General features: G+C 53.5%; 2 protein-coding genes across 2 annotated transcripts in view; both read right to left on the bottom strand.

Moving 5' to 3' along the window:
- Nucleotides 1–60: 60 nt before the first annotated feature.
- Nucleotides 61–4230, bottom strand: CDIPT (CDP-diacylglycerol--inositol 3-phosphatidyltransferase; the record flags this gene model as incomplete). The annotated part of the gene is made up of 3 exons (XM_038126638.1): nt 4112–4230; nt 1686–1820; nt 61–293 (listed from the first exon to the last, which is right to left on the bottom strand). Coding segments are annotated over exons 1-3 (429 nt in total), but the record flags the coding sequence as incomplete, so codon positions are not given.
- Nucleotides 4231–7528: 3298 nt separating this feature from the next.
- LOC119696672 (serine/threonine-protein kinase TAO2-like) overlaps nt 7529–21669 on the bottom strand; it is a 15651-nt gene continuing 1510 nt past the window's right edge. Inside the window, exons 2-9 of the mRNA XM_038126473.1 lie at nt 21582–21638; nt 19361–19474; nt 19179–19270; nt 17731–17827; nt 14840–14921; nt 13046–13126; nt 12094–12201; nt 7529–9744 (exon numbers count right to left, since the gene is read on the bottom strand). Of these exons, the coding sequence (XP_037982401.1) occupies nt 8104–9744; nt 12094–12201; nt 13046–13126; nt 14840–14921; nt 17731–17827; nt 19179–19270; nt 19361–19474; nt 21582–21638 (2272 nt within the window). The 3' untranslated portion in view covers nt 7529–8103. The remainder of the gene's footprint in view (nt 9745–12093; nt 12202–13045; nt 13127–14839; nt 14922–17730; nt 17828–19178; nt 19271–19360; nt 19475–21581; nt 21639–21669) is intronic.

Below are 21669 nucleotides of genomic sequence, written 5' to 3' on the forward strand. Positions count from 1 at the left end.
CCCTTCTCATTAAACCACGCCCCCAAACCCCCATTTAATTCCCTTTTTCTCCCATTTTTTCTCCATTTCCCACCATTTTTTCCCCATTTTTCCCCCTCCCGGCCCCGCCCCAGGCCCCGCCCGGCCAAGCCCCGCCCACCAGTGCATGTGCAGCCAATGGCTGGCCACGTCGAGGGCGATGCTGAGCTGGAAGAGCCCCGCCCAGCGCGGGTAGAGCAGCGCCAGGTTGAGCTGCAGGCAGACGGAGCTCAGCCGGTCCGTCAGCATGTCCAGCATGGCGCCCAGCCGCGACCCTGCCGGGGGGGACAAAACCGGGTCAGGCCCGCGCCGGACCCAGACAGCCCGGCCCGGGGACGGGGGGACGGAATTTGGGGAAAAAACGGGGAAATTTGGGGAGAAAACGGGGAAATTTTGGGGGAAAACGTCAAAATGTGGAGGGGGAACGGGAAGAGAGCAATCCAAGATGGCGGAAGGGGCGGGGCCAATCCAAGATGGCGGAAGGGGCGGGGCCAGGCGGGACGTTCCCAGTTTGGAACTGGGAGCTCCGAATTTGGGGCGCGGCTGTTGAAATTTGGGGGGGGAAAGTCGAAATTTGGGGCAAAAACGGGGAAATTAGGGAAAAACGGCAAGAGAGCAATCCAAGATGGCGGAAGGGGCGGGGCCAATCCAAGATGGCGGAAGGGGCGGGGCCAATACAAGATGGCGGATGGGGCGGGGCCAAGTGGGACGTTTCCAGTTTGGAACTCAGGGCTTTAAATTGGGATCAGGTGACAAAAATTTGGGGGACAAAAGGCGAAATTTGGGGAAAAAACGGGGAAATTTTGGAGGAAATCGTCAAAATTTAGAGGGGGAAATGGGAAGAGAGCAATCCAAGATGGCGGAAGGGGCGGGGCCAATCCAAGATGGCGGAAGGGGCGGGGCCAGGCGGGACGTTCCCAGTTTGGAACTGAGAGCTCCAAATTTGGGGGGGGAAAGTCAAAATTTGGGGGAAAAACGGGGAAATTAGGGAAAAACAGGAAGAGAGCAATCCAAGATGGCGGAAGGGGCGGGGCCAATCCAAGATGGCGGAAGGGGCGGGGCCAATCCAAGATGGCGGAAGGGGCGGTATATATATAACCAGTATAACCAGTATAACTCCGTCCCATCCCAGTCCATCCCAGTGCCCTCCAGCCCCCTCCCAGTATAAACCAGTATAAATCAGTATAACCCAGTATAAACCAGTATAAACCAGTCAAACCTGTACCCTGTCCCAGTATAACCAGTATAAACCAGTATAACCCAGTCCCATCCCAGTCCCTCCCAGTGCCCCCAAGCCCCCTCCCAGTATAAACCAGTATAAACCAGTATAAACCAGTATAAACCAGTCAAACCCATACCCTGTCCCAGTATAAACCAGTCCAAACCAGTATAAACCAGTCCAAACCAGTATAACCCAGTATAACCAGTATAAGCAGTATAAACCAGTATAAACCAGTCCAAACCAGTATAAACCAGTCCAAACCAGTCCCAACCAGTCCAAACCAGCCCAAACCAGTCCAACCCAGTCCAACCCAGTATAAACCAGTATAAACCAGTCCAAACCAGTATAAACCAGTCCAACCCAGTATAACCCAGTACAACCCAGTCCAACCCAGTCCAAACCAGTATAACCCAGTATAACCCAGTATAACCCAGTCCAGCCGTACCCTGCCCCAGCAGCCGCGCCAGGTGCCCGTCCACGGCGTCCAGCAGCGCGGCCAGCGCGTAGCAGGCGGCGGCGGGGCCCGGCCGGGCCGGCATCAGCCCGAGGGACACGGCGGCCAGCAGCACCCGCGCGTAGCCTGGAACCAGTACAGACCAGTATAAACCAGTATAAACCAGTATAAACCAGTATAAACCAGTATACAGCAATATAAACCAGTATAAACCAGTGTAACTCCAGCTCTGGCCACCCAACCGGCATCAGCCAGAGGGACACGGCGGCCAGCAGCACCCGCGCGTAGCCTGGAACCAGTAAAAACCAGTATAAACCAGTATAAACCAGTATGGACCAGTATGGACCGGTATAAACCAGTATACAGCAATATAAACCAGTATAAACCAGTGTAACTCCAGTTTTGGGCACCAGAATGGGTCCCCAAGTGGTGGAGAATGAGTGGAGGACCAGTACAAACCAGTATAAACCAGTATGGACCGGTATAAACCAGTATAAACCAGTATGGACCGGTATGGACCAGTATAAACCAGTATAAACCAGTGTAACTCCAGTTTTGGGCACCAGAATGGGTCCCCAAGTGGTGGAGAATGAGTGGAGGACCAGTACAAACCAGTATAAACCAGTATGGACCGGTATAAACCAGTATAAACCAGTATGGACCGGTATGGACCAGTATAAACCAGTATAAACCAGTGTAACTCCAGCTCTGGCCACCCAACCGGCATCAGCCAGAGGGACACGGCGGCCAGCAGCACCCGCGCGTAGCCTGGAACCAGTAAAAACCAGTATAAACCAGTATAAACCAGTATAAACCAGTATAAACCAGTATAAACCAGTATAAACCAGTATACAGCAATATAAACCAGTATAAACCAGTGTAACTCCAGTTTTCGGCACCAAAACGTCCCCAAATGACACCAAAATGGATCCCCAAGTGATGGAGACTTGGTGGAAGACCAGTATGGACCAGTATAAACCAGTACAGACCAGTCCAAACCAGTTTAAACCAGTATAAGCCAGTATAAACCAGTATACAGCAATATAAACCAGTATAAACCAGTGTAACTCCAGTTTTGGGCACCAAAACGTCCCCAAATGACACCAAAAGGGGTCCCCAAGTGATGGAGACTCGTTGGAGGACCAGTATAAACCAGTATAAACCAGTATAAACCAGTATAAACCAGTATAAACCAGTATACAGCAATATAAACCAGTATAAACCAGTGTAACTCCAGTTTTGGGCACCAAAATGGGTCCCCAAGTGGTGGAGACTCGTTGGAGAACCAGTATGGACCAGTATAAACCAGTATGGACCAGTTTAAACCAGTCTAAACCAGTATAAACCAGTATGGACCAGTATAAACCAGTATAAACCAGCGTAACTCCAGTTCTGGGCACCAAAATGTCCCCAAATGACACCAAAAGGGGTCCCCAAGTGGTGGAGACTTGGTGGAAGACCAGTACAGACCAGTTTGGACCAGTTTAAACCAGTATAAACCAGTACAAACCAGTATAAACCAGTTTAAACCGGTATAAACCAGTATAGACCAGTACAAACCGGTATGAACCAGTAGCACGCCCAACTACAGCCCCACCCAGAGCGCCCCAAACCCCTCCCAGTATAAACCAGTACAAACCAGTTCCTCCCAGTATAAACCAGTGCCCCCCAAACCCCTCCCAGTTCATCCCAGTCCCCTCCCAGTATAAACCAGTCCCCCCAATCCCCTCCCAGTTCACCCCAGTTTGTCCCAGTCCCCCCCCAAACCCCTCCCAGTGCTCCCAGTCCCTCCCAGTATAAACCAGTATCCCCCAAACCCCTCCCAGTATAAACCAGTATCCCCCAAATCCCACCCAGTTCCATCCCAGTTGATCCCAGTCCCCCCCAAACCCTTCCCAGTCCCCTCCCAGTATAAACCAGTACACCCCAAACCCCTCCCAGTTCATCCCAGTACACCCCAAACCCCTCCCAGTATAAACCAGTCCCCCCCAAACCAATCCCAGTCTCCCCCAAACCCCTCCCAGTCCCTCCCAGTATAAACCAGTTCCCCCCAAATCCCTCCCAGTTGATCCCAGTTCCCCCCAGTTCCCCCCAAACCCCTCCCAGTCCCTCCCAGTATAAACCAGTCCCCTCCCAAACCTTTCCCAGTTCATCCCAGTCCCCTCCCAGTTCCCCCCAAACCTTTCCCAGTCCCTCCCAGTATAAACCAGTGCCCCCCAACCCCATCCCAGTTCCTCCCCAGTCCCTCCCAGTTTATCCCAGTCCCCCCCAAACCCCTCCCAGTCCCTCCCAGTCCATCCCAGTATAAACCAGTACCCCCAAATCCACCCCCAGTCCCTCCCAGTCCCCTCCAAACCCCTCCCAGTATAAACCAGTCCCCCCCAAACCCCTCCCAGTCCCCCCAGTGCGGCGCTCACCGATCAGGTTGGGCACGAACAGGAACACGTCCCTCACGGTCGTCACCTTCTCCCCCGCCATGGCCCCGGGACCCCCCCGGGGCCTCCCGGAACCCCCAAAACCCCCAAAAAACCCCAAAATGCCCCAAAATCCCCCAAATTCCCCCCAAAAACCCCCCGGGCGCGCCGCGGCCCCTTTAAGAGCGCCGCGGGTCACGTGGTGCCGGAAGCGGAAGCAACGCGGCAGCTCCAGCCAATCAGAGCGCGGCTGGGCACGCCTGCGCCAATCAGAGCACGCCCACCAAAGCTGCGACCAATAGGAGCTCTCCTAGCAACGGCTGCTCCAATCAGAGCACGCCCGGTGACGCCGCACGCAATGAGAGCTCGCCTAGCAACGGTGTAACCAATCAAAGCACTCCTAGCAACGCCTGTCCTAATTAGAGCCCGCCTAGCAACGCTTTAACCAATCAGAGCTCGCCTAGCAACGCTGTAACCAATCAGAGCCCGCCTAGCAACGCCGCAGCTAATCAGCGGCGCCGCCGGCGCTTCCGGCTTAAGCCACGCCCCCCGGTTGCCGCGGCAACGCGGAAGCGCGGCGTCATTGGCGCGGTAATTATTAATTATTAATTATTAATTAACAGCGGGTTAATTAACGACAGCGGGGCTCATTAGCGACTCCCCGCCCCCTCCTGCGCCCTGTCCTTTAATGAGCCCCTTAATTAACGCGAATTAGCACAAAGCGCGCCGAGCCGATGACGTCACCAGCGTCCTGTTTATTATGAACGGCGTTAATGAGCTTAATTAACGCCCCCGCTTAATGAGGGGCGGGGCCGGGGGGTGGGGGCGGGGTTTTCCTCCCAAGGGAAGATTTGGGGGATTTTTTTCCCATTTTTGGGGATTTTTTCCCCATTTTTGGGGATATTTTTGGGGATTTTTGGGGTTTTTCCCCCAATTGCAAATTTTGGGGCGAAATCCGGGGGTTTTGGGTCAGCAAATGGGGAATTCGGGGAGCAGGGGGGCCCAGACGAGCTGCGGGAATTTCGGGATCTTTCCGGAACGTTCCGCCCGCGGCCGCTCCGGAACCTGGGGGGAGAGAGCCCCGAAATCCGCCCGAAATGACCCAAAATGACCCAAAATTCACCCAAAATAACCTGAAATAACCCGAAATAACCCCAAAATCCACCCGAAATGACCCAAAATAACCCGAAATAACCCCAAAATCCGCCCAAAATGACCCAAAATGACCCAAAATTCACCCCAAATAACCCCGAAATCCGCCCGAAATGACCCAAAATAACCCAAAATTCACCCAAAATAACCTGAAATAACCCGAAATAACCCCAAAATCCACCCGAAAAGACCCAAAATAACCCAAAATTCACCCGAAATGACCCAAAATAACCCAAAATTCACCCGAAATGACCCAAAATAACCCAAAATCCACCCGAAAACCCCAAAATAACCCAAAATCCACCCGAAATGACCCAAAATAACCCGAAATAACCCCAAAATCCACCAAAAATAACCCAAAATGACCCAAAATCCTCTCAAAATGACCCAAAATAACCCAAAATAACCCCAAATCCACCCAAAAACCCCAAAATTCACACAAAAACCACAAAATCCACCCAAAATAACCCAAAATCCACCCAAAATGACCCAAAACCCACCTGAAATATCCAAAATAATCAAAAATTCACCCGAAATAACCCCAAATTCACTGAAATATCCCCCAAATCCACCCAAATCCACCCAAAATAACCCAAAATCCACACAAAAACCACAAAACCCGCCCAAAATTCACCCGAAAAATCCCCCAACCCACCCAAAAAAATTCGAATTTTACCCTAAAAACTTAAAATCCAACAAAAAACCCCAAAATTCACCCGAAAAACAAAAAACCCAACCAAAAACCTTAAAATCCACCCAAAAACCCCAAACTGCACCCAAAAATCCCAAATTCCAGCCAAGAAAAAGCAAATTTCACCCCCAAAACCCCAAAATCCACCTGAAAAAACCCAAAATTCAGCCAAAAACCCAAAATTCCACCAAGAAACGCAAAATCCAACAAAAAAAACCCAAAATACGCCTGAAAAAAATGAAAATTCACCCGAAAATCCCAAAATTCACCCCAAAAAAATGAATTCCGACCAAAAAAAACCCCAAATTTCCCCCGAAAAAATCCCAAAATCCACCCAAAAACCGCAAATTGCACCAAAAAAACCCCGAAAATTCCACCCAAAAACCCAAATTCCACCCAAAACCTCGAATTCCACCCCCAAAAAAAATCAAATTCCACCAAAAATCCCCAAAATTTCAACCGAATCCCCCCAAATTTCCCCCAAAACCACCCTTTTCCCTCCCAAATTTCCCTTTTTCCACCCCAAAATTTCAATTTTTCCCCCCAAAATTCCATTTTTGACCCCAAAATTTGCATTTTCCCCCCAAAAATTCCGTTTTTAACCCCAAAATTTCAATTTTTCCCCCCAAAATTCCATTTTTGTTCAAAAAATTTCAATTTTTGTCCCCAAAATTTGCATTTTTCCCCCCCCAAAATTCCGTTTTTAACCCCAAAATTTCAATTTTTTGCCCCAAATTTTTTTCCCGGCCCCAAAACAACCCCAAAAAACAACAGAAAAAAAACAAAAAAAAGGAAAATCGGGTTGGTTTAAATAATTATATTTTAAATAAAATTAACTCCAAAGAAAACGACGACGAAACCAAAGGAAAAAAAACCCCAAAAACAACGAAAATTGCGACCGAAAAAATCCCAAATTAAAAAAAAATGGAAAAAAAAATTAAAAAAAATCAAAAAGACCCCAAAGGCGCCGCCCCTCCCCCCGAAAATGGGATTTTGGGGACCCCCCCCGGGGAAATAAATAGGAAAAAAAGAGGGGGGGACCCCCAAAATTTTGGGGGGAAAATCCGAAAAAATTGGGAAAATCCCAAATTTGGGGGGTCCAAAACCCAAATTTTGGGGATTTTTGGGGGTTTTGATCCTGAATTTTGGGGATTTTTTTGCTTTTTTGGGGGTTTTGGACCCCAAATTTGGGGTTTTGATCCCAAAATCTCCCCCCAAACTTTGGTATTTTTAAAAATTTTAGGGATTTTGACCTAAAATCTTCCCAAAATTTGGGATTTTTGGGCTTTTTTGGGGGTTTTAGCCCCAAAATCTCCCCAAAATTTGGGATTTTTGGGCTTTTTTGGAGGTTTTGACCCCAAAATCTCCCCAAAATTGGGATTTTTTGAGCCTTTCGACCCCAAGATCTCCCCAAATTTGGGATTTTTGGGCTTTTTGACCCAAATTTTGTTGAGTTTGACTGAGAAACCTCTCCCAAATTTTGGGATTTTTGAGCCTTGGACCCCAAAATCTCCCCAAATTTGGGATTTTTGGGCTTTTTGACCCCAAAATCTCCCCAATTTTGGGATTTTTGGGCTTTTTGACCCAAATTTGTGGGTTTGACTGAGAAACCTCTCCCAAATTTTGGGATTTTTGAACCTTTTGTCCCCAAAATCTCCCCAAATTTGGGATTTTTGGGCGTTTTTGGGGGTTTTAGCCCCAAAATCTCCCCCAATTTGGGATTTTTGGGCTTTTTACCCCAAAAATCTCCCCCAAACTTTGGGATTTTTGAACCTTTTGACCCCAAAATCTCCCCAATTTTGGGATTTTTGGGCTTTTGGGGGGGTTTTGGCCCCAAAATCTCCCCAGTTTCGGGAATTTTGAACCTTTTGACCCCAAAATCTCCCCAAATTTGGGATTTTTGGGCTTTTTTGGGGTTTTAGCCCCAAAATCTCCCCCAAAATTTGAGATTTCTGAGCCTTTTGACCCCAAAATCTCCCCAAATTTGGGATTTTTGGGCTTTTTGGGGGCTTTGGACCCCAAATTTGTAGTTTGGACCCCGAAACCTGCCCGAAATTTGGGATTTTTGCGGGGTTTCGACCCCAAAATCGCCCCCAAATTTGGGCGTTTTTGGGGTCCCGTAGTGTCCGGCCGCCCCTCCCCCACCCCCCCATCACCTCCAGGGCCGCCTGGGGGGGGGAGGGGCGGGGTGGGGGAGGGGCCCCCGACTTTGGGGTCCCTTTTTGGGGGGCGGGGGGAGGGGCCGGGGGGCGGGGCGGGGGATGCGGCTGGGTGGGGGAGGGGCGGCTTTCCCCCCGGGAATCCCCTTCAGGAACCCCCAAACCCCGCCAAAAAAACCCCAAAAACCCCTCCCCAATTTATCCGCGGCGGCCAAAAAGCGCCGGGAACAGCTCGGGGAGGGGGAGCCGCCGCCCCGAGAGCGTTTTTGGGGCACCGGGAGGCGGCTCCTGAACCTCATTTTGTTGGTTTTGGGGAAGAAGGCGAAGAGGCCTCGCTCGGAGGCCAAACCCAAGCGGGAGAAGGCGCGGAAGAGAGGAGGCGGCAAGCCCAAAAGCGCCCTGAGCCACCAGCGGTGGGCTCGGCCGCCGCGGGACAGCTCGCCCAGGACGTAAAGAGGTAAAAACAACCACGGCGAAAGCCAGAGCTGGGCGGCCAGAACCACCACGGGCACGTAGAGGCGGCGGCGCCGGGCGCTGAGGCCCAAAATGGAGGCCAGGCCCAAAATGGCCGCCAGGCCCGAGGACAAGGCCGAGGCGGCCGAGGAGGGACCCCCGAGGTGAGGGCGCAGGGGCAGCAGGGCGTGCGCCAGCGCCAGCCCCGTGGCGCCGCACTCCAGCGCGGAGAGGAAGCCCCGAAATCGCCGTTTCTGAGCCCAAAGCGCGGCCAGGAGGAGGAGGAGGGAGGGCGGCGAGGGGCGGACGGCGGCGGCGAAGGCCAGCAGGGAGCAGAGGAGGTGGGGCAGGAGGGAGGGCGCGGGAAGGGGGGATGGCGGCGCGGCGAGGGGCGGGAGGGGGGGTAGAACGAGGCGCGGCGGGGCGAAGCGGTGGATTTTGAGGGGGGAAACGGGCGTTTTGGGGGGAAAAACGGGGGTTTTGGGGGAGAACACGGAGGGTTTGGGCGGGAAAACGGAGGCGGTGGGGGGGGACAAGATGGTGGCCTGAGGGAAAGGGAGGTTGGGTGAGGGGAGATTGGGGTCTGGGGGCGGCAAAATGGCGTTTTCTGAGGGGGTGTTTGGGTCTGGGGGGGAAAAAGTGGAGTTTTCGGGGGAAAAAGTGGGAGTTTGAGGGGAAAAAGTGGAGTTTTGAGGGGAAAAAGTGGGGGTTTGGGACGGTAAAATGTCAGAGGGGTGTGACAAAATGGCCGCCGGCGAGGGTGAAGTGTGCAGAGGTAAAACGGGGTTTTGTGAGGGGAGATTTGCGTCCGGGGGGGATAAAACTGCGTTTTGTGAGGGCGAAATTGCGTTTTGAGGGGATAAATTTGTGTTTTCGGGGGGTAAATTTGGGTCGGAAAAGGGGAAATCGGGGTTTTGAGGGGGCGAAGGCGGTGAAGACAAAATGGCGGCCGGAGGGGAAGGGGGAGGGGAAAGGGTGGAGGGGGATGAGGGAGGGGATAAAAGGGGGTTTTGGGTGGAAAAAGGGGGGTTTTGGGTGCAGGAAATGAGGTTTGGGGTGGAAAAAGGGGAATTTTGGGTGGAAAAAGGGGAATTTTGGGAGGGTGAGGTTGAGGAGTTTTGGGTGTTTGGGGGAGACAAAATGGCGGCCGGAGGGGACAAGATGGCGGAAATGGCGTCGTCCTGAGGAGAAAAAAAACGGGAAAAATGAGGGGAAAACGGGGAAAAATGAGAGGGAAATGGGAAAAAATGAGAGGGGAAAAATGAGGGGAAAATGGGGAAAAATGAGGGGGAAACGGGAAAAAATGAGGGGAAAAATGAGGGGAAAATGGGGAAAAATGAGGGGAAAATGGGGGGGAAGTGAGGGGAAAATGGGAAAAATTGGGGAAAAATGAGGGGAAAACGGGAAAAAATGAGGGGAAAACGGGAAAAAACGAGAGGGGAAAAATGGGGAAAAATGAGGGGAAAAATGGGGAAAAATGAGAGGGGAAAAAAAAGGGGGAAAATGAGAGGGAAATGGGAAAAAATGAGGGGAAAAATGAGGGGAAAATGAGGGGGAAAGTGAGGGGAAGTGGGAAAAAATGAGGGGAAAAATGGGAAAAACTGAGGGGAAAAAATGGGGAAAAATGAGAGGGAAATGGGAAAAAAATGAGGGGAAAACGGGAAAAAATGAGGGGAAAAAATGGGAAAAATGGGGGGGGGAATAGGAAAAAAATGAGGGGAAAAATGAGGGGAAAAGGGGAAAAATAGGGGAAAAATGAGGGGGACAATAGGAAAAAATCAGGGAAAAAATGGGGGAAAAATGAGGGGAAAACGGGTAAAAATGAGGGGGAAATGGGAAAAAATAATAGGAAAAATGAGACAAAAATGAGGGAAAAATGGGAAAAAATGAGAGGAAAAAATGGGCGGAAAATGAGAGGGAAAATGGGTAAAAATGAGGGGGAAATGGGAAAAAATAGGGGAAAAATGAGGGGGAAAATGAGGGAAAAAATAGGAAAAATGAGAGGAAAATGGGAAAAATGAGAGGAAAAGCCAAAAAACGAGAGGAAAAAAATGAGGAAAAAATGGGAAAAAGTGAGGGAAAAATGAGGGGGAAATGGAGAAAAATGAGAGAGAAATGGGGAAAAATGAGAGAAAAATGAGCAGAAAAACGAGGGGAAAAAGGAAAAAATGGGAAAAAATGAGGATATAATGGGAAAAATTGGGAAAAATGAGAAGAAATGCCAAAAAGTTAGGGGAAAATAGGAAGAACGAGATAAAAATTAGGGGGAAATGGGGAAAAAATAGAGGAAAAATGAGTGAGAAATGGGAAAAAATGAGAGGAAAAAAGGAGGGAAAATTGAGGAAAAACGAGAGAGAGAAATTGGGAAAAGTTAAAGGAAAATGGAAAAAAATGAATGAAGTGAAAATTGATGAAAATGAAGAGAAAATGGAGAAAAATGAGGGAAAAAATGGAAAAATGAGGGGAAAATGAAGGAAAATAGGAAAAAATGAGGGGAAAATGGGAATTATGAGGGAAAATGAGGAAAAAAAGGGGAAAATTGGGAAAAAGGGGGTGGAGATAGAAAATGGCGCCAAGGAAACAAAATGGCGCCGCTTGTGAGCGGAAAAAGAGAATAAAAATGTTATTTTTTGAGGGGAAAAAAGGCAAAAATTGGAAAAACGGGGCCGTTTGTGAGGAGAAAAGGGGGAGAAAATGGAATTTTAAAGGAGTTTTGGGGCGAAATTTGGTGGTTTTGAGGGAAAAGCGGCATTAAAAATTGGGATTAAATTTGGAATTAAAGGTTTTTGGGGGCCCTGAGGGGATTTTTGGGAAGGGGGAGCCCAAAATGAAGGAGCCCAAATCCCCCCAAATCCCTCAAAATTCCCCCCAAATTCCCCGAGATCCATAAAAATTACTAAAATTCCCCCAAATCCCAGAAAATTCCCCAAAATTGCCCCAAGATTCCCAAAGTTTTCCAAAATTCCCCCCAAAATTCCCTCAAAATTCCAGAATTTTCCCCCAAAATACCTGAAAATTTTAAAAATTCCTCCAAAATCCTCCCAAAATTCTCCCCAAATTTCCAAATTTTCCCCTAATTCCCCCAAAATTCCCCCTAAAATTTCCAAATTTCCCCCAAATTTCCCCAAAATTCCTAAATTTTTCTAAAATTCCCCCAAAATTCTCAATTTTACCCGAAATTCCCTCGAAATTCCCAAATTTTTCCAAAATTCTCCCCAAAATTCCAGAATTTTCCCCTAAGATTTTCCAAAATTTCCCCAAAATCCCCTCAAAATTCCAGAATTTTCCCCCAAAATTCTCAAATTTTCCCCCAAATTCCCAATTTTTTCCAAAATTCCCCCAAAAATTCCGAATTTTCCCCAAAATTTTCCAAAATTCCCCCGTAAATTCCAAATTTTCCCCAATTTTTTCCCCGAAATTCCTGAATTTCCCCTAAAATTCCCCCAAAATTCCAGAATTTTCCCCTAAATTTTCCCCCAAATTTCCCGTTTTTCCTGAAATCCCTGGAATTTACCCCAAATCCCCCTCACCTGCGGGGGGGTCCCGGGGGTCCCCTCCCCTCCCCCCTCGGCGTCGTCCTCGGGGTCCCCCGGGCTGGGGGGGTCGCTGCCAACGCTGGGGGAGGGGCTGGGCGGGGCCTGGGGACGCAAAGGGGGAGGAGTCACAAAGGGGGAGGGGCCACGGTAAGGGAGGAGCTGGGGGAGGGGTCACAAAGGGGGAGGGGTCACAAAGGGGGAGGGGCCACAGTGGGAACGCTGGGGGAGGGGCTGGGCGGGGCCTGGGGACGCAAAGGGGGAGAGGTCACAAAGGGGGAGGAGCCACAAAGGGGAGGGGCCAGGGAGGGGCTGGGCGGGGCCTGGGGACGAAAAGGGGGAGGGGTCACAAAGGGGGGGGAGGGGCCAGGGAGGGGCTGGGCGGGGCCTGGGGACGCAAAGGGGGAGGGGTCACAAAGGGGGAGGGGCCACGGTAAGGGAGGGGCTGGGGGAGAGGTCACAAAGGGGGAGGGGTCACAAAGGGGGAGGGGCCACAATGGGAACGCTGGGGGAGGGGCCACAAAGGGGGAGGGGCTGGGGATGCAGGGGGAGGGGCCACAGTGGCAACACTGGGGGAGGGGCTGGGCGGGGCCTGGGGGACACAGGGGGGGAGGGGCCACAGTGGGGGAGGGGCCACAGTGGGGGAGGGGTCATGGTGGGGGAGGGGCCACAAAGGGGGAGGGGCCGAGAAGGGCTCACAAAGTGGGAGGGGTCACAATGGGGGAGGGGCTGGGGGAGGGACCACAGCGGGGGGAGGGGCTGGGGGGGGGTCCTGAGAGGACACATTGGGGGAGGGGTCACAATTGGGGAGGGGCCACTGTGGGGGAGGGGTTACAAAGGGGGAGGGGCTGGATGGGTCCAGGGGAGGGGGCCACAAAGGGGGAGGAGCCAGAATGGGGGAGGGGCCAGAATGGGGGAGGGGCTGGGGGAGGGGCTGCTCTGCACTCACCTCCTCCCTGGCGGCCATCTTGGTTCTGCGCAGCAGCTCCGGGACCACCCCTGGGGGGCGCTGCTGAGCCAGGAAGCCGTGCTGGGGACCCCAAAAACGGCAAAATCACCCCAAAATCAGCCAAAATATCACCCCAAAATCACCCCAAAATCACCCCAAAATCAGCAAAATATCACCCCAAAATCAGCAAAAAACACCCAAAATCAGCCCAAAATCAGCAAAAATCACCCCAATATCACCCCAAAATAACCCAAAACCGGCCACAGTCACCCCAAAATCAGCACAAAACCCCCCAAAATCAGCAAAATCACCCAACACCGGCCAAAATCAGCCCAAAATCAGCAAATGTCACCCAAAATCACCCAAAAATCAGCAAAAACCGGCCAGAATCACCCCAAAACTGGCCAAAGTTACCCCAAAATCACCCCAAAACCGGCCAAAATCAGCAGAAACCACCCCAAAATCAGCAAAAATCACTCAAAACCCGGCCAAAATCACCCCAAAATCAACAAAAAACACCCCAAAATAACCCCCAAACCACCCAAAATCACCAAAATCACCCCAAAATAACCCCAAAAATGGCCAAAATGACCACAAAATCAGCAAAAAACACCCCAAAATAACCCAAAACGGGCCAGAATCAATCACCCTGAAACCGGCCAAAATTACCCCAAAATAACCCCAAAATTGGCCAAAATGACCACAAAATCAGCAAAACCCGGCCAGAATCACCCCAAAACTGGCCAAAATCACCCCAAAATCAGCAAAATCACCCCAAAATCAGCAAAATCACCCCAAAATCACCCCAAAAAAAACCCAGTCCAAAACCACCCCAAAATCAGGTAAAAACCACCAAAATCAGGCAAAAAACCCCCAAAAATCAGCCAAAAAAACCCCAAAATCAGTCAAAACGTGGGGGTTTTGGGGGAGTTTTGGGGCATTTGGGGAAATTTTTGGGGGTTTTGGGGGGATTTTAGGGGATTTTGGGGTTATTTTAGGGGATTTTTGGGGTTATTTTGGGGGATTTTTGGGGTTATTTTGGAAGATCTTCAGGGTTTTTTTCGAGGTGTTTTTGGGGGGATTTGGGGTTTTTTGGGTTTTTTTGGGAGATTTTCAGAGGTTTTCTGGGGTTTTTTTGGGGTTATTTTAGAGGATTTTCAGGCTTTTTTGGGGTTATTTTGGGGTTTTTTTTGGGATTTTTTTGGGGTTTTTTTGGGGGATTTTTGAGGGGGTTTTTTGGGGGACTTTTCGTTTTTTGGGGGGTTTTTTTGGGGTTATTTTGGAGGATTTTCAGGCTTTTTTGGGGTTATTTTGGGGGGTTTTTGGGGTTTTTTGGGGGGATTTTGGGGGTTTATTGGGGTTTTGGGGTTTTTTGGGGGGCATTTTTGGGTTTGTGTTTTTTGGGGGATTTTGGGGTTATTTTGGGGGATTTTGGCTTTTTTGGGGGGAATTTTCAAGGTTTTTTTGGGGTTATTTTGGGGGATTTTTGGGGTTTTTTTGGGGTTTTTGGTTTTGTTTTTTTGGGGGGGGGGGATTTTTGGGGTTTTTTTTGGAGATTTTTGGGGTTTTTTGGGGTTATTTTGGAGGATTTTCAGGGGTTTTTTTGAGATATTTTGGATATTTTAGGGGGATCTGGGGTTTTTTGGGGTTATTTTGGGGATTTTTGGGGGTTTTTTGGGGGGATTTTTTGGGGTTTTTTTGGATTTTTTTTGGGTTTTTTTTTTGGGGAATTTTGAGGGGTTTTTTTGGGGTTTTTTGGGGATTTTTGGGGATTTTTGGGTGTTTGGGCCCCACCTGCAGCAGCTCCCGCGCTCGGGGCCGCTCCTGCGGAAGCTTCCGGAGACACCGAGAGACGAAATCCCGAAACTCCTCCGACCTGGGGGGAATGTGTGGGGCAGGACCCCAAATGTGGGGCAGGAGCCCAAAAATGGGGGTCAGGGACCCCTAAAATGGGGCTGGGACCCCAAAATGTGGGGCAGGACCCCAAAATGTGGGGCAGGACCCCAAACATGGGGCAGGACCCCAAAAATGGGGTTGGGACCCTAAAATGTGGGGCAGGACCCCAAACATGGGGCAGGACCCCAAATGTGGGGCAGGGACCCCAAAATGTGGGGCAGGACTCCAAAATGTGGGGCTGGGACCCCAAAATGTGGGGCTGGGACCCCAAATGTGGGGCAGGACCCCAAAATGTGGGGCAGGAACCCCAAATGTGGGGCAGGACCCCAAATGTGGGGCAGGACCCCAAAAATGGGGGTCAGGGACCCCAAATGTGGGGCAGGACCCCAAAATGTGGGGCTGGGACCCCAAAATGTGGGGCAGGGACCCCAAATGTGGGGCAGGACCCCAAAATGTGGGGCAGGACCCCAAAAATGGGGCTGGGACCCCAAAATGTGGGGCAGGACCCCAAAAATGGGGGTCAGGGACCCCTAAAATGGGGCTGGGACCCCAAAAATGGGGTTGGGACCCCAAATGTGGGGCAGGACCCCAAAATGTGGGGCTGGGACCCCAAAATGTGGGGCAGGAGCCCAAAAGTGGGGGTCAGGGACCCCTAAAATGGGGCAGGGACCCCAAAATGTGGGGCAGGACCCCAAATGTAGGGCAGGGGTCCCAAAATGTGGGGCAGGGGTCCCAAAATGTGGGGCAGGACCCCAAATGTGGGGCTGGGACCCCAAAATGGGGCAGGACCCGAAAATGTGGGGCAGGACCCCAAATGTGGGGTAGGGGTCCCAAAATGTGGGGCTGGGACCCAAAATGTGGGGCTGGGACCCCAAAATGTGGGGCAGGGACCAAAATGTGGGGCTGGGACCAAAATGTGGGGCAGGGACCCCAAAAATGGGGGTCAGGGACCCCTAAAATGGGGCTGGGACCCCAAAATGTGGGGCTGGGGTCCCAAATGTGGGGCTGGGACCCCAAAATGGGGCAGGACCCCAAAATGTGGGGCAGGAACCTTTTATGGGGTTGTGGGTCGCTATGGGGTGAATCTATGGGGCAGGGTGATCTATGGGGCAGGGGGATCTATGGGGCAGGGGGATCTATGGGGTGATCTATGGGGTGGATCTATGGGGCAGGGATGATCTATGGGGTGGATCTATGGGGCAGGGTGATCTATGGGGCAGGGGGATCTATGGGGTGGATCTATGGGGTGGATCTATGGGGTGGATCTATGGGGCAGGGTGGATCTATGGGTCAGGATCTATGGGGCAGGGGGATCTATGGGGTGATCTATGGGGCAGGGGGATCTATGGGGCAGGGTGATCTATGGGATCTATGGGGCAGGGTGATCTATGGGATCTATAGGGCAGGGATGATCTATGGGGCAGGGGGATCTATGGGATCTATGGGGTGGATCTATGGGGTGATCTATGGGGCAGGGGGATCTATGGGATCTATGGGGTGGATCTATGGGGTGGATCTATGGGGTGGATCTATGGGGCAGGGGGATCTATGGGGTGGATCTATGGGGCAGGGTGGATCTATGGGATGATCTATGGGGCACTGACCAGTCCTGGGGGTGCCTCAGCCCCGGCGGGTCTCTCTGCGCGATGTGGTACAGGGCGCTATGGGGCAGGGGGATCTATGGGGCAGGGGGATCTATGGGGTGGATCTATGGGGCAGGGGGATCTATGGGGCAGGATCTATGGGGCAGGGTGGATCTATAGGGCAGGGTGGATCTATAGGGCAGGGTGGATCTATGGGGCAGGGGGATCTATGGGGTGGATCTATGGGGTGGATCTATGGGGCAGGGGGATCTATGGGGCAGGATCTATGGGGCAGAGTGGATCTATAGGGCAGGGTGGATCTATGGGGCAGGGGGATCTATGGGGTGGATCTATGGGGTGGATCTATGGGGTGGATCTATGGGGCAGGGGGATCTATGGGGCAGGATCTATGGGGCAGAGTGGATCTATAGGGCAGGGTGATCTATGGGGTGGATCTATGGGGCAGGGTGATCTATGGGATCTATGGGGCAGGGTGGATCTATGGGTCAGGATCTATGGGGCAGGGATGATCTATGGGGTGATCTATGGGGCAGGGGGATCTATGGGGTGATCTATGGGGCACTGACCAGTCCTGGGGGTGCCTCAGCCCCGGGGGGTCTCTCTGCGCGATGTGGTACAGGGCGCTATGGGGCAGGGGGATCTATGGGGTGGATCTATGGGTCAGGATCTATGGGGCAGGGGGATCTATGGGGTGGATCTATGGGTCAGGATCTATAGGGCAGGGATGATCTATGGGGTGATCTATGGGGCACTGACCAGTCCTGGGGGTGCCTCAGCCCCGGCGGGTCTCTCTGCGCGATGTGGTACAGGGCGCTATGGGGCAGGGGGATCTATGGGGCAGGGTGATCTATGGGGTGATCTATGGGGCAGGGGGATCTATGGGGTGGATCTATGGGGCAGGGTGGATCTATGGGTCAGGATCTATGGGGCAGGGATGATCTATGGGGTGATCTATGGGGCAGGGGGATCTATGGGGTGATCTATGGGGCACTGACCAGTCCTGGGGGTGCCTCAGCCCCGGGGGGTCTCTCTGCGCGATGTGGTACAGGGCGCTATGGGGCAGGGGGATCTATGGGGTGGATCTATGGGTCAGGATCTATGGGGCAGGGGGATCTATGGGGTGGATCTATGGGTCAGGATCTATAGGGCAGGGATGATCTATGGGGTGATCTATGGGGCACTGACCAGTCCTGGGGGTGCCTCAGCCCCGGGGGGTCTCTCTGCGCGATGTGGTACAGGGCGCTCATCGCGTTCAGCTGGAACAGGGGCGGCCTCCGCTCAGCTGTGGGGCGGGAAAAAAACCCTAAAAACCCCGAATTCACCCCAAAATCCAGTCCCAAAAAACCCCAAATTCACCCCAAAATCCAGTCCTTAAAAATCCAAAGACCATTCCTAAATTCAGTCCCTAAAAATCCAGAAATCGCTCCAAAATTCAGTCCCTAAAAACCTTGAAATAACCCCAAAATTTCAGTCCCTAAAAATCAAAAATTCACCCCAAAAATTCAGTCACTAAAAATGCTGAATTCACCCCAAAATTCAGTCCCTAAAAACCCCAAATTTACCCCAAAATTGAGTCCCTAAAAACCCGGAAATCAACCCCAGGTTCAGTCCCAAAAAATCCCAAATTCACCCCAAAATCCAATCCCAAATTCACCCCAAAATTCAGTCCCTAAAAACACAAAATTTATGCCAAAATTTAGTCCCAAAAAACCCCGAATTTACCCCAAAATCCAGTCTCTAAATATCCAGAATTCACCACAAAATTCAGTCCCAAAAAGCCCCAAATTCACCCCAAAATTCAGCCCCTAAAAAGCCCAAATTTAGCCCAAAATTCAGCCCCTAAAAAGCCCAAATTTAGCCCAAAAATTCAGTCTCTAAAAACCCTGAATTCACCCCAAAATCCAGTTCTTAAAAATCCAGAAATCACCCCAAAAATTCAGTCCCTAAAAATCCAGAAATCACCCCAAAATCCAGTCCCTAAAAAGCCCGAATTCACCCCAAAAATTCAGTCTCTAAAAACCCCAAATTCACCCCAAATTTACGCCCCAAAATCCCGCCCAAAAATTCCCCCAAATTGCCCTCGAGACCCCTCCCCAAATTCCCCCCGAAGCCCCCTCCCCAAATCCCCGCTCACCCAGCTCAATGCAGGTGATGCCCAGGGACCACAAAATCCCCCAAAAAATCACCAAAAACACCCCAAATCCCCCAAAATCCCACTAAAACCCCCCAAAACCCCCTCGAGACCCCTCCCCAAATTGCCCCCCGAAGCCCCCTCCCCAATTCCCACTCACCCAGCTCAATGCAGGTGATGCCCAGGGACCACAAACATCCAAAATCCCCCCAGAACACCCCAAAATCCCCGCGAAAACTCCCCCCCCCCCCCCAAAATCCCCCTAAAATCCCTCAAAAAATCCCCCAAAATCCCCTTGAGACCCCTCCCCAAATTCCCCCCAAAGCCCCCTCCCCAATTCCCGCTGACCCAGCTCGATGCAGGTGATGCCCAGGGACCACACACCCCCCCAAATCCCCCCAGAACACCCGAAAATCCCCCAAAACTCCCCTAAAATGACCCAAACCCCCCTTGAGACCCCTCCCCAAACCCCCCCGAAGCCCCCTCCCCAATTCCCGCTGACCCAGCTCGATGCAGGTGATGCCCAGGGACCAGACGTCGGCGCGGCCGTCGTAGAGCCCCTCGTCCATGGCCAGGATCACCTCGGGGGCCATCCTGGGGGGATGGGGAGGGGGGGGGTCAGCCCGAGGACCCCTCCCCCACAACGGGGAGACCCCTCCCCAAATTCGCCCTCCCCCCCCTCACCAGTACGGGGTCCCCACCAAGGACTTGGCCGGGGTGGCCACGGCGGCCGAGCCGAAGTCGCCCAGCTTGACCCGCCCGGGGGCGCCCAGCAGGATGTTCCCGGCCTTGACGTCCCTGCGGGGGCACATGGGGGGCAGGGGGATGGGGGTCAGTGGGGTCAGTGGGGCACAGGGGGGTCAGTGGGGCACAGAGGGGTCAGTGGGGTCAGTGGGGCACAGGGGGGTCAGTGGGGCTGGGGGATGTGGGGCACAGGGGGGTCAGTGGGGCACAGGGGAGTCAGTGGGGTCAGTGGGGCTGGGGGATGTGGGGTGGGGTCAGTGGGGCTGGGGGATGTGGGGCACAGAGGGGTCAGTGGGGCTGGGGGATGTGGGGTCGGGGGATGTGGGGCAGGGTGGGGTCAGTGGGGCAGGGGTGGATGGGGGTCAGTGGGGCTGGGGGATGTGGGGCTGGGGTCAGTGGGGCTGGGGGATGTGGGGCACAGAGGGGGATGTGGGGCAGTGTGGGGTCAGTGGGGCTGGGGGATGTCTGGGGGTGTCAGTGGGGCTGGGGGATGTGGGGCAGTGTGGGGTCAGTGGGGCTGGGGGATGTGGGGCAGTGTGGGGTCAGTGGGGCTGGGGGATGTGGGGTCAGTGGGGTCAGTGGGGCAGTGTGGGGTCAGTGGGGTCAGTGGGGTCAGTGGGGCTGGGGGATGTGGGGCAGAGAAGGGTCAGTGGGGCTGGGGGATGTGGGGTCAGTGGGGCACAGGGGGGTCAGTGGGGTCAGTGGGGCACAGGGGGGTCAGTGGGGCACAGAGGGGGATGTGGGGCACAGGGGGGTCAGTGGGGTCAGTGGGGTCAGTGGGGCACAGGGGGGTCAGTGGGGTCAGTGGGGCTGGGGGATGTGGGGTGGGGTCAGTGGGGCTGGGGGATGTGGGGCAGTGTGGGGTCAGTGGGGCACAGGGGGGTCAGTGGGGCAGGGGGGCAGGGGGGACGTGGGGTCAGTGGGGCACAGAGGGGGATGTGGGGCACAGAGGGGTCAGTGGGGTCAGTGGGGCACAGAGGGGTCAGTGGGGCACAGGGGGGGATGTGGGGCAGTGTGGGGTCAGTGGGGCTGGGGGATGTGGGGCAGTGCGGGGTCAGTGGGGCTGGGGGATGTGGGGCACAGAGAGGTCAGTGGGGCTGGGGTCAGTGGGGCAGTGCAGGGTCAGTGGGGCTGGGGGATGTGGGGCAGTGTGGGGTCAGTGGGGCTGGGGGATGTGGGGCAGTGTGGGGTCAGTGGGGCTGGGGGATGTGGGCACAGAGGGGTCAGTGGGGCTGGGGGATGTGGGGTGGGGTCAGTGGGGCTGGGGGATGTGGGGCACTGAGGGGTCAGTGGGGCTGGGGGATGTGGGGCACTGAGGGGTCAGTGGGGCTGGGGGATGTGGGGCACTGAGGGGTCAGTGGGGCAGTGCGGGGTCAGTGGGGCTGGGGGATGTGGGGCAGTGCGGGGTCAGTGGGGCTGGGGGATGTGGGGCACAGATGGGTCAGTGGGGCTCAGGGATGTGGGGCACTGAGGGGTCAGTGGGGCAGTGCGGGGTCAGTGGGGCTGGGGGATATGGGGCAGAGAGGGGTCAGTGGGGCTGGGGGATGTGGGGTGGGGTCAGTGGGGCTGGGGGATGTGGGGCAGTGTGGGGTCAGTGGGGCTGGGGGATGTGGGGTCAGTGGGGCACAGGGGGGTCAGTGGGGTCAGTGGGGCACAGAGGGGTCAGTGGGGCACAGGGGGGTCAGTGGGGCACAGGGGGGTCAGTGGGGCTGGGGGATGTGGGGCACAGAGAGGTCAGTGGGGCTGGGGGATGTGGGGCAGTGTGGGGTCAGTGGGGCTGGGGGATGTGGGGCAGGGTGGGGTCAGTGGGGCAGAGAGGGGTCAGTGGGGCTGGAGGGGCAGGATCTATAGGGCAGGATGATCTATGGGGCAGGATTTCAGGATCTATGGGGCAGGGTGGATCTATGGGGTGGATCTATGGGGCAGGGTGATCTATAGAGCAGGGTGATCTATGGGGCAGAACCTATGGGGCAAGGTGATCTATGGGGCAGGATGATCTATGGGGCAGGGTGATCTATGGGGCAGAACCTATGGGGCAGGGTGATCTATGGGGCAGGCTGATCTATAGAGCAGGGAGATCTATGGGGTGGATCTATGGGGCAGGGTGATCTATGGGGCAGGGATGATCTATGGGGCAGGGGGATCTATGGGGCAGCCCCACCTGTGGATGACGCCCTGGCCGTGCAGGTAGCCCAGGCTGTGCTGTGGGGCAGGTGATCTATGGGGCAGGATCTCAGGATCTATGGGGC

The sequence above is a fragment of the Motacilla alba genome, unplaced genomic scaffold, assembly GCF_015832195.1.
Source record: "Motacilla alba alba isolate MOTALB_02 unplaced genomic scaffold, Motacilla_alba_V1.0_pri HiC_scaffold_35, whole genome shotgun sequence".
In the NCBI taxonomy this organism is placed as follows: domain Eukaryota; kingdom Metazoa; phylum Chordata; class Aves; order Passeriformes; family Motacillidae; genus Motacilla; species Motacilla alba.